Genomic DNA, 12,498 nt, shown 5'->3' on the forward strand with positions numbered 1-12,498 from the left:
TTCTAAGCTCGTGTAGGTGAACGCGTATCATGCTTGTACGAGTGAGATATGACAGGTCGACTGCTCGTGTTTTTGACAGGCGGTAACTGTGAGGTAACCGAGAGCGGGTGGGCGGCACTTTCAGCGGGGAGCAGGAGTGGCCATACTGTACGATAGTACTCTTTATTATACTGTGACTCTACCATGACTTTTGTAGTTTTGGAAACGTTACTCGTGTACTCATAGACGTTCAACCAAATCTCGACACTAATAACCTAACCACAAAATTAAAATTTTGAAAAAACCCCCGACTGCGACATAGTATACCGATTTTCATGAAACATGGCTAAGAACACTTCCGACTAACTCAGCTTTCAGACAAAAAAAAACTAAATCGGTTCATCCGTTCGGGAGCTACGGTGCCACAGACAGACACACACACAGACAGACAAACAGACAGACAGACAGATAGACAGACAGACAGACACGTCAAACTTATAACACACCGTCGTTTTTGCGTCGGGGGTTAAAAAAATGACGAAATTTAAATTTTCTATGTGAATCAAACCACCCCTACACTTTCAATAAATTTTGAAGTATTTTCTATAATACAGAACCCTAATACACAACTTTTATTCCGAAAATCTCTTTTCAATTCATCAACATCCAACAAAAAGCGAAGCAAAGGCAGCGCACAGAAATGTTTTCGACAAAGATTTCTAATGTAGGGATAGGGCTAACCGTAAAAAAATACAGAAAAAAATGTAGGTTTTAAGCAAGATCTAAACAACATTAATGTCGTCCTGTACTCGGGCAATTTTTTTCAGAATTGTCCTCCCACTTTTTTTGGATTTGGAAATTTTTATGTAGTTTCCACTCAGAATCGCGAGCTCTTTCAATCCTAATAGGAGAAAAAAAGTGTCCCATGGAATTTTTCCCATTCCATTACCATTTTTTCATACATTTTGTATGGCGGCAACTGAATGGAAGGTTTAAAAAATGTATGGAAATCTTGGCACATTTTTTTTCTCCTATCAGAATCGAAAGACCTCGCGATTCTGAGTATGAATCGCGTAAAAAATACCCATGTTACAAAAAAAGTGGGGTGGACAACTTTAAAAAAAATGGCCCACTCTCATGAACCATAAATACTTTCTGAAGGAGATGGATAGATATAGCTAAAGTATGAATTTTCTGAGATGAACTTTTCGGTTTTGCCCTAATCTGTTAAACAAAGGCCTTTGTTTCTATTATTCGCGGCGGTTAGCTCCCGTTTCCACAGCACGTGCTAAAGTCTCAGTGTAGTTAAAAAGCAAGCAGGGTTAGAGCCGGCGTAGCTTTATTTGACGTTCATATGCGCATTGTAATATGCCTACTTGAAAAATAAATATTTCATTTTCATTTTCATTTTTTTTTTTTCAACTATCATGATAGCAATAAGGTTCAAATTTATTAAACAGTTTGCAATGTGCAGGTAACTTTTTTTGAAGATGACAAAACGTGTTATCTCCGAAAGGGCTTTTTATGGATTTGAACCTTATTGCTATCATGATAGTTGCTTTTTAACTACACTGAGACTGTAGCACGTGCCGTTTAAACGGGAGCTAACCGCCGCGAATAATAGAAACAAAGGCCTTTATTTAACAGATTAGGGCAAAAGCAAAAAGTTCATCTCAGAAAATTCATACTATACTGTATTCGATATTAAATTAGTACCCGAGGTATCGTATTTTCTTTCCCACTTGGGAAAATGGTTTAAAGTTTTGGTGAGCACCTATTATAATTGATGTAATGGGAAGCAGTACTATGATAACATTTATGACGTCACGCAGCCGTCATGAATATTCTCGTTTAATAATCCTTTGTGGAATACTACATACAATCCGTTTCGTTTATAAACACGTGTCGTCCATGCGCGCGATTGGTGCATAGGTTGCACGCTTGGGTCACATCGCTCGCTCGCATCAATGAAGCCACTATACGGGTGCCGTTTTCAGTGCTATGCCACGTCCTTACGAATCAATAAACATGTCAATGGTTGCCGATTTCATTTCAAACTCCACACTTGCATTTTTGCGGTTATTCAAAGGACTTCATGGACTGCATGAACGCTTTTCTCGTATGTCATGTTCGATTTGGATTAATATGTATTTTAAAATGCATTTGCTGTATAAAATAGAATTATTTTCGTAGACTCCTTATTATTATTACTAAAGATCGTTATCAGGGTGCACTTTTCGTGGCAAGTGGTACGGTTGGCAAAAAAAAACAAATACATTTAAATATTCACTTTGTTCTTAACTACAAAATAAATATTTACCTTACACTTATATTTTTAAAACAATATACGTCAAATGACATTAATTATGTATGCCGTAAAAATACATTACGCGAAGTGTAATTATATTATTTAAATCCAAATAATCAAATGCACTCTAGATACGACTAATTATCTAGAATTGTTATTCAAGTAGTTCAAGTCAAAAGTAGTGCACGAAGTAAGACGAGCACGGAGGACTGTAATAAAGTGCACGAATAATCCCAGTATCTTCATTCACAGTATGGATATGACACAATACCTAGATTTTATAACAACCTTCTTGTAACTTCTGTCAACGTAGAAAGGTCATTTAAGTAGTTATTTAAAATGGATTTTTTCTAATCGACGTGAACGACTGACAGCAAATATGTTGAACAAATTTTAGTTAGTCGATTGCAGACGTTTCTGCTAATCAGAAGTTAAAATTTTAGTTATTTATTCAATGTAATTTGGCTAAGTAATTATAAATATGTATATATTTCATAATTTGTTAAGTATAATATGTAGTGTTTTAAATACTTGTGTATTTGTTTTTTTGTCAACCATACTCTGCCACCAATACAGCACGCTGATAACGATCTTTAGTAATTACTACGAAAACTACCTTACCTTACAATTTTATCTTCCTTCTACTGATATTAGTAAAAACATTGTATGTGCTGTATGTCGAGTACGAGAAAGATTGAAAACAAAAATGCACATAAATACAGGGTGGCCGAAAATTACGTTGACAAAGAATAGGGAAATATTGAAGTAAACCAAAATATCGAAGTTACCGAAAATATTTTTTGAGCCTTTATATATATACTAGCTTTTACCCGCGGCTTCGCCCGCGTAATAAAAGTATTCTTATTGAAACGTTTACAAAAAATAAGATTTTCATTTGGATCCGTAGGTTTCTTTGTAGGTACAGATCCGCGATCCGCGATTATTTCGATTAAGGTAAAGCGGGGCAATTCTCGACTGGAGGGCCATTGTAACTGATCTATTTGCTGTACGGTCCGGTTTTGGCTGACTGTACCTTACACATATTACTATTGCTTTAAAATAAATTCTTGCAATGATTGTTGAATTGTTACAAAGCGTCCACAGCGTAGGTAGTAGGTACGAATATGTATGTATTTTACCTATTTAAATATTTATACTGGGGAAACTTCATACAACCCACATAACCAGTACCTCGACGCTATGGTCGGTAGGGTAGAAAGTACTTCCTTGCATTATCGCTTACAATTTTTTCCATTTTGCTTATACTTATTGCAAACGTAAACATATAAAAGGCAAGCAAACAACGATCTTCTTACAGCACATTGAATGTAATAGTTATTACGGATGCAGGATACTCGCCGATGCCTACTTACTAATACCTTCCCACTGAGCCACCTGCATTTTATCCCCGTCCCCGTCCTAATTTCTATCCCTATCCCTATCCCTAACCCTAACCCTATCCCGTTCCGTCCCTGTCCCTGTCCCTGTCCCTGTCCCTGTCCCTGTCCCTGTCCCTGTCCCTGTCCCTGTCCCTGTCCCTGTCCCTGTCCCTGTCCCTGTCCCTGTCCCTGTCCCTGTCCCTGTCCCTGTCCTGTCCCTGTCCCTGTCCCTGTCCCTGTCCCTGTCCCTGTCCCTGTCCCTGTCCCTGTCCCTGTCCCTGTCCCTGTCCCTGTCCCTGTCCCTGTCCCTGTCCCTGTCCCTGTCCCTGTCCCTGTCCCTGTCCCTGTCCCTGTCCCTGTCCCTGTCCCTGTCCCTGTCCCTGTCCCTGTCCCTGTCCCTGTCCCTGTCCCTGTCCCTGTCCCTGTCCCTGTCCCTGTCCCTGTCCCTGTCCCTGTCCCTGTCCCTGTCCCTGTCCCTGTCCCTGTCCCTGTCCCTGTCCCTGTCCCTGTCCCTGTCCCTGTCCCTGTCCCTGTCCCTGTCCCTGTCCCTGTCCCTGTCCCTGTCCCTGTCCCTGTCCCTGTCCCTGTCCCTGTCCCTGTCCCTGTCCCTGTCCCTGTCCCTGTCCCTGTCCCTGTCCCTGTCCCTGTCCCTGTCCCTGTCCCTGTCCCTGTCCCTGTCCCTGTCCCTGTCCCTGTCCCTGTCCCTGTCCCTGTCCCTGTCCCTGTCCCTGTCCCCCTGTCCCTGTCCCTGTCCCTGTCCCTGTCCCTGTCCCTGTCCCTGTCCCTGTCCCTGTCCCTGTCCCTGTCCCTTTCCCTGTCCCTGTCCCTGTCCCTGTCCCTGTCCCTGTCCCTGTCCCTGTCCCTGTCCCTGTCCCTGTCCCTGTCCCTGTCCCTGTCCCTGTCCCTGTCCCTGTCCCTGTCCCTGTCCCTGTCCCTGTCTCTATCCCTATCCCTAACCCTATCCCGTTCCTGTCCCTGTCCTTGCCCCTGTCAAATTATCATGATTATAAAAAATTATAAAAAATCCTTTCTTAGTGCTCCTCTAAGGAACTTCCGTGTTAATTTGAAATCTCTTGAACCAGAAGTAAAGATAAAAACTAAAGCTATACTTATGGCTATTTTGGATATTTTAACCTCATTGCACAACAACAGGGGAGAAAATTTCTTTTCCACCTCATTAAATTTTAAAATCGTTGTATTTATCGTGATCAGTAAAGATCGTTATCAGGGTGCACTTTTCGTGGCAAGTGGTACGGTTGGCAAAAAAAAACAAATACATTTAAATATTCACTTTGTTCTTAACTACAAAATAAATATTTACCTTACACTTATATTTTTAAAACAATATACGTCAAATGACATTAATTATGTATGCCGTAAAAATACATTACGCGAAGTGTAATTATATTATTTAAATCCAAATAATCAAATGCACTCTAGATACGACTAATTATCTAGAATTGTTATTCAAGTAGTTCAAGTCAAAAGTAGTGCACGAAGTAAGACGAGCACGGAGGACTGTAATAAAGTGCACGAATAATCCCAGTATCTTCATTCACAGTATGGATATGACACAATACCTAGATTTTATAACAACCTTCTTGTAACTTCTGTCAACGTAGAAAGGTCATTTAAGTAGTTATTTAAAATGGATTTTTTCTAATCGACGTGAACGACTGACAGCAAATATGTTGAACAAATTTTAGTTAGTCGATTGCAGACGTTTCTGCTAATCAGAAGTTAAAATTTTAGTTATTTATTCAATGTAATTTGGCTAAGTAATTATAAATATGTATATATTTCATAATTTGTTAAGTATAATATGTAGTGTTTTAAATACTTGTGTATTTGTTTTTTTGTCAACCATACTCTGCCACCAATACAGCACGCTGATAACGATCTTTAATTATTACTGACTGCATACTCAAGTAATTCCATTTCGTAGTTTTACTAATGCCTTGTGGCATTAAGTGCGGCTATTGTACGTTGTGTTTTTGTTCAATAAAGATTAAATAAATAAATAAAAATTATATTACAACTACAACTACACCTAGTTAATATTACAACACATTTATTATTTATAGAGAAAATTGACAGTATTGTCGCGAAAAAAGATAATAATACTTATATAATTTAATAATAGAATAATTATAAAAGATAATAATAGAATAATTTAAAACCGCTATTAATTAATTACAATACAATACAATACAAATATTCTTTATTGTTCACCAATATAACAAGATTACATCACATAACTTTAATTAACTATGGTAGACAACAGGCGGTCTTATCGCTAAAGAGCGATCTCTTCCAGACAACCTTTGGGTAGTGGAGACAAGACACAAAAAACAACTGATTTGAGTAGGTGATGCAGTGAGTGATAGAAAACGTCAAATAATCTTAATACTAATAAACATACATAAATAGGAATTAAAATAAACCTAAATATACCGTACATATATAAATACTATAACAACACAGCTACGAATGTACATAGATCAAAAACAATGCGGCCAATAGCGATAAAGGAAAATGAAACAGGACCATCAATAAATATTGTATTATGGAATAGATAAATAATGCTCTTTTACTTGACTTTTAAAAATGTGAATGTGTTAATTAAAGTAATTGTGACTGATTTATTTTTGTTGTACTTGTGATTGGACCTTATGTTGCCTTAAATAAACGAATTTATTATTATATTGTCAGAAACTTATTTTTACAGACCGGTTTTATAAGTAAATGCTTTAAAATAGTATTTTAATATGCGTCACCTAATGGTACGTGATCTGTGTTATAAACACAGTTATATTCACATTTGAAAACGTGAATGAATTCAAAGCATGAATGCGCAAAATATAAAAACGCATCATTTCATTTTAATTTTTCATTCAAAAGTTAAAATGAAATAGGCACTTAATTTTGATGAATATTTTGCAGGAAAAAGTGCGAAGCGCTGGTACCCTAGCGGTAAGTACTTGCGACTTTCGTTCCGGAGGCCGCGGGTTCGAACCCCGGCTCGCACCAATGAGTTTTTCGGAATTTATGTGCGAAATGTCATTTGATATTTGCCAGTCGCTTTTCGGTGAAGGTAAAACATCGTGAGGAAACCGGACTAATTCGTCTACTTCGGGTTGGAAGGTCAAGCAGTCGCTTTCGTAAAAAACTAGTGCCTACGCCAAAATCTTGGGATTAGTTGTCAAAGCGGACCCCAGGCTCATGGGCCGTGGCAAATGCCGGGATAACGCAAGGAGGATGATGATGATTTTGTAGGAAAACGTGTCCATTTGATGCGCATTTTGAATCACTCCCTAGCTCCCTAATACGCTAGCGGCTCAATGTTGGAATCTTTCGCTTGCTCGGATATCAATATTATCAAATACTATGTAAACTCTACGAGTTAAGACGATACGGTAGGGGTCAATTCTCCATACAAACGCTCTCGACTATTTCCTCCCTGGTTTTTGAAGATAGAGCAATGATTTTTTCAACACAGATTGTTATTATTTTTATCTGTGTCGGACCTTTTTGATTTTTTTGATAATCTGCTTTTTAAAGATTCTAGAGCCAATTAAAAATTTCCAAAGACGGCCTTTTTCATTGTGGCGCAAAAAAAGGTGTGATACTGAAGATTGGTAACAATTAACCAAAAAAGCTAAACGGTCCGACATAGATTATTTCATTGTTATTCAGATTCTCAAATTTAGTTCCGATTGATTAATTTTTGAAGGAGGAAAGCGTCGAGAGCGGAACCTCGATTTTAAAGATTTTTTTGTAATATCTTTTGACTGAGTTGTTCTTAATGGACAATTTTTTTTCGATAAATCTAGTTAATAACACTTGTATATTTAACTAAAATTCCCATGTTGAAAGGGGGGCTCCTTTCCATTTTAGCATTTTCGCTACCGTATCCTCTTAATACGTGCAGCTTGGTGCCAAAGTTGGCAACATGCGATACTAGCGCCCCTAGCGGCATGAGTTGATCAAAATAGTTTAGTTCATACAGTATAAAATTAAAAAAAGTCACACATTCTTATTTTTTTGTTTTATTCCGTCTAAAAATGTTAAAGTAGATCAAGTAATCGCATTTTCTATTTTAATTTACTAAAATAAAAGTCTGACAAACTACTTTGAACAACTCGTACCGCTAGATGGCGCTAGTAAAATTGTTGCCGCTCCATTGTATGGGAAACGTCAGAAGCACGTATTAACTCTAGAGTTTATATACTTAGTATTTGATATTATAAACTTGTAAACAACAAGTTCGCCCCCTAAGCTTAAGTTAGTGTATGATATTTATTACCAGACATAGTAACTTTTCCAGATATATTATACTAGCTTTCCCCGCGGCTACGCTCGCGTTCAATTCGAAAATTGCGAAATGCTGCATACAAAATTCCACCCCCCATTTTAGGGAAGTGGGGGTTATAAAGAGACAAAAAGCAGCCTATTATGTCACTCCATCCGTTCAACTATCTCCACTTAAAAAATTACGTCAATTCGTTTTGCCGTGAAAGACGGACAAACAAACAGACACACACTTTCTCATTTATAACATAGGACTAGCTTTTGCCTGCGGCTTCGCTCTCGTTAGAAAGAGACAAAAAGTAGCCTATGTCACTCTTCATCCCTTTAACTATCTTCATCACTTAAAAATCGCGACAATTCGTCGCTCCTTTTTGCCGTGAAGGACGAACAAACAAAGAGACACACACACACTTTCCCATTTATAATATTGGTATGGATTATGACCTGTCCAAACTTCCAACAGCAATAGTTAATTAGGATTAGAGATGGGCCGAATATGGACTTTGCCGAATACGAATATTCGGCCGAACATTCGGTTTAGTTCTTACCGAACCGAACATTCGGCCGAATATTCGGTTACGCCATATTTTTAAAGCGAATGTTAATTTTAATCTTTAAAACTATGAAATGATTGATAATGGTTATACATACTACAACTTACGTTCTTATGATTTAGTTGATAACTAAAACTTAGTTAAAACAACTCTGAACTCTTCTCAACTCTTAAACTACGGTTTTTTAACTTCTTTAAAAACAATTGTGTTTATATTTTGACGCATTTTTAGTAGTTCCTTAGAAAGCTACTAAAATAGGAGCTTATTATCCAATGGAATACGTAAGATTTTCATTAGTTATTTACTTTGTTTATTCGGTCGAATTATTCGGCCGAATACGAACATTGAAAGGGTTTGCAATCCGGATATTCGAATATCCGAATTATTCGAATATCCGCCAATATTTTTATCCGAATATTTTTATTCGAAAATATTCGAATAATCTAAGTGAAATTATCCGGATAAACGGATAATTTCTATAAACATTATTTTTTATTTATAAGTGATATATTTAATAGATAGACGTCACTTGAACCAATTTCGATCAATTCTTAATACGGATAATGTTATTGCTAACAAGTTAACACCTATTTATCTTCAAAATCAAACTAATATTTACAAAACAAAGAAAGCATTCGTGAACAAGAAGTAAGCAGAATGCCTCACCCCACGCACTCAGTTTTTATCGAATATTCGATTAATTGGATGATTAAAAAAAAACAGAAAAACGTTCAAGTATTATTTTTTAATATGAAAACGTTACCCCAACCTACTTTCATTACTGCTAATAGCTAACGTGAAGTTATCTGTAAAACCATACTTAATAAGGGAGATTTATACCTAGATTTCCTGGTCCCTTTTTTTTGGAAATTGAAATTTAGCGCCTCACTCCGAATTTAGCTGTTATCAGTTCCATGGCAATTTAGTACTCCAGAATTCCCTCCACTTCACTAAGAAATATAAGGCATTTTCCTTTTAAGTCATTAGTTACATGCATACACAAAAATCGGTCTAATTACTACTTACACTTTGAAATCTTAGCCGATCTACTGATCAGCTTGGAAACTAAAACCCATCAAATCGCTGCTGAGCAATTTGAGGCGTTTTGGATTTGAATGTTTAAATAAGTTCGCCTTTGTACCTCCTCCTTCTTCATTCTTTTAAATTTTATGTCTGGTATATTTTATGTTGGTGGTACAATAAAGAATTTACTTACTTATTTATCACCTCTTCCCTTCCAGTGGTTCTTTGGTACCAGCCACTGTGCAACTAAGGTTTAAAATGATCCACACCTGGATAGAAAGTGTCTTCGACTAATTGCTTCTCTTTTTTTGGTTATTCTGTTTTGAACGAGTACCTATATCTTTGCTCATTCCTGTTCTAAGACCCTAACCAGGACGCTTTTGTTTAGAGCCTACGAAAAAGTTTTCAACTTTTTATATTAAGTATCCGATCCGGTCCAAGATGGCATTTGGTACGGGCGTAGGCATTTATGAAAATGACTAGTGACTACAGTGGTAGTATCAGCATGGACAATTATGCCACTGTCTTCCAAGCCGAGACATACCCAATAATTACCTGTGTACATAAGAATATAGTTAGACAAACCCAAGGAAAGAATATCTATATACTCAGCGACAGTCAGGCGGCACTCAAAGCCTTCACATCGCCCAGAGTTGACTCTAGACTGGTATTAAACGGCATCCAAGCTCTTAACAAGCTTGGAAGGCAAAACAAGGTGCAACTGGTATGGATACCGGGGTACGAAGGCTTCATTGGCAATGAAAATGCTGATGAACTTGCCAAGGCCAGGCCAGATCTGTAGACAACTTCACAGATCTGAAGGAACCATTAAAGCGGCTATGAAAGACCAAACAAAGGCTAATCACCAAAAAGAGTGGGATGCCCTGTTAGGTCTGAAGCATTCAAAGCTCTTTATGTGGAGGGTTGAATCTGGATGGAGCAAAAAGTTAGGAAAGCTAGGCAAAAGACAACTCAAATTATAACGGGGGTGTTCACAGGCCATTACGGGATCAAAGGAATTTTGGCCAAGATGGGACACGCTGACTACACTGATTGTCGCATGTGCGGCGAAGAGGAAGAGACCATCAGACATCTAATGTGTGAATGTCATGCCCTCGCCAGACAAAGAATGAAGAACTTTGGAGCAGGCTACCTTGTACCAAAGGACATCAGAGAGCTACCCATGAGCCTCATCATCCGATACGTGGAGATGGTCGAGAAGCTCCTGAATAGCTGAAGGATCTTAAGATCGAAGGGGGTAATTTCACAAAAGATCCCGATGGGTCGAAGTGTAGCCGGAAGGGCCCCCGCAGATTTAAGATGAGTATCCGATCCGATCGAGCGGAGGACCGACTCCTATACATTCTCGAAATCATTCAAGGCGCCATCTTTGATTTTTGCCTTTGACATCCTTCCTACATCCGATATCGGATCGGATAATATGACAACGCTGTATGGCCCTATAACCATCATTATATCCAATGATGTTGTCTCACGTTCCACTCTCAACAAGCCATCCTCTCTACCATCCATTTCCAAGGTAAAGGTGTTGTCAGAAAAACTTCTCCTTATACTTTACACCTATCTAATTACTACTACTGTCTTATATCAACAGCTCACTATCTGATTGCAAGATTCTAGTCATAGAACGAAATAGAGATAGAGAGCTAGGTGTGTTTTAATTTCTACAGTTTGCTGATTTACGCAAAAAATAAATAAAATATGTAGGTACATTTCGCATTATGGCGCTCATCTATCTCAGCCGTTATCAATTTCACGCTTATACGCATCTGAAACATTAATTTTGTTCCGTTTAATAAATTATCCGAAATTATCCGAATTATTCGAATATTCGAATAATAAAAATTGTATTATCCGAATTATTCGAATATTAAAAACTCGTCGGATAATGCAAACTCTAGGGCGTTTAAAGCTTATAACTAGATGGCGCTGTTCGCAGCCTGGAAGTGGCCAAAATCATATTTTTAACCCCCGACGCAAAAACGACGGGGTGTTATAAGTTTGACGTGTCTGTCCGTGTGTGTGTCTGTCTGTCTGTCTGTCTGTTTGTTTGTCTGTCTGTCTGTCTGTGGCATTGTAGCTCCCGAACGGATGACCCGATTTGGATTTAGTTTTTTTTTTCTGAAAGCTGAGTAAGTCGGGAGTGTTCTTAGCCATGTTTCATGAAAATCGTTCTACTATGTCGCGGTCGGGGGTTTTTTCAAAATTTTAATTTTGTGGTTAGGTTATCTCCAAATATTTTTGCGTATTTTTATTTTTTAACTTCCGACGCAAAAACGACGGGGTGTTATAAGTTTGACGTGTCTGTCTGTCTGTGTGTGTGTCTGTCTGTGGCATCATAGCTCCCGAACGGATGGACCGATTTCGATTTAATTTTTTTTGTTTGAAAGCTGATTTATTCGGGAGTGTTCTTAGCCATATTTTATGAAAATCGGTCCACTATGTCGCGGTCGGGGGTTTTTTCAAAATTTTAATTATAAGAACAAATGACATTTATAATTTCTTTATTTTAATATCATGATATCACGTCAATACACATTTTGAAAAAAATATTGTAGGCATCATCGGTGTAGTTATGATAGTATTTAATAGGTGGCGCTAAAAAATCGAGGTGCGATCCTTAGTATGAAGTATATAATGTATATCCTATATAAATAATCTATAAATCGTCACTACTTTGAAAAAATCTCGTATCTCACTCTGCTCCTCAAAGTTAAAACGCAGTAAGTCTATATGCATTCCATACATACTTACTACAATTTTCTTTTCATTGACAGACGAAGATACAAGTTTTTTTTAAAAGTAGTGACGAAATAATCCTAGCCTAAATAGTAAAGTATTTGATTACTTACTTACATCATCCGACATTTTTGTTTGTCCCGATGAAACACACTTGAACTAATAACTTAGTAGTAACTTTCCC

The 12,498-nt window shown here is 37.7% G+C and overlaps 1 protein-coding gene across 1 annotated transcript in view; it reads right to left on the reverse strand.

Moving 5' to 3' along the window:
- LOC125238193 overlaps positions 1 to 12,498 on the reverse strand; it is a 38,965-nt gene extending 26,467 nt beyond the window's left edge. Inside the window, exon 1 of the mRNA XM_048145466.1 lies at positions 12,428 to 12,498. Within this exon, the coding sequence (XP_048001423.1) occupies positions 12,428 to 12,443 (16 nt within the window). The 5' untranslated portion in view covers positions 12,444 to 12,498. The remainder of the gene's footprint in view (positions 1 to 12,427) is intronic.

This window comes from Leguminivora glycinivorella, chromosome 23 (assembly GCF_023078275.1).
Source record: "Leguminivora glycinivorella isolate SPB_JAAS2020 chromosome 23, LegGlyc_1.1, whole genome shotgun sequence".
Lineage (NCBI taxonomy): Eukaryota > Metazoa > Arthropoda > Insecta > Lepidoptera > Tortricidae > Leguminivora > Leguminivora glycinivorella.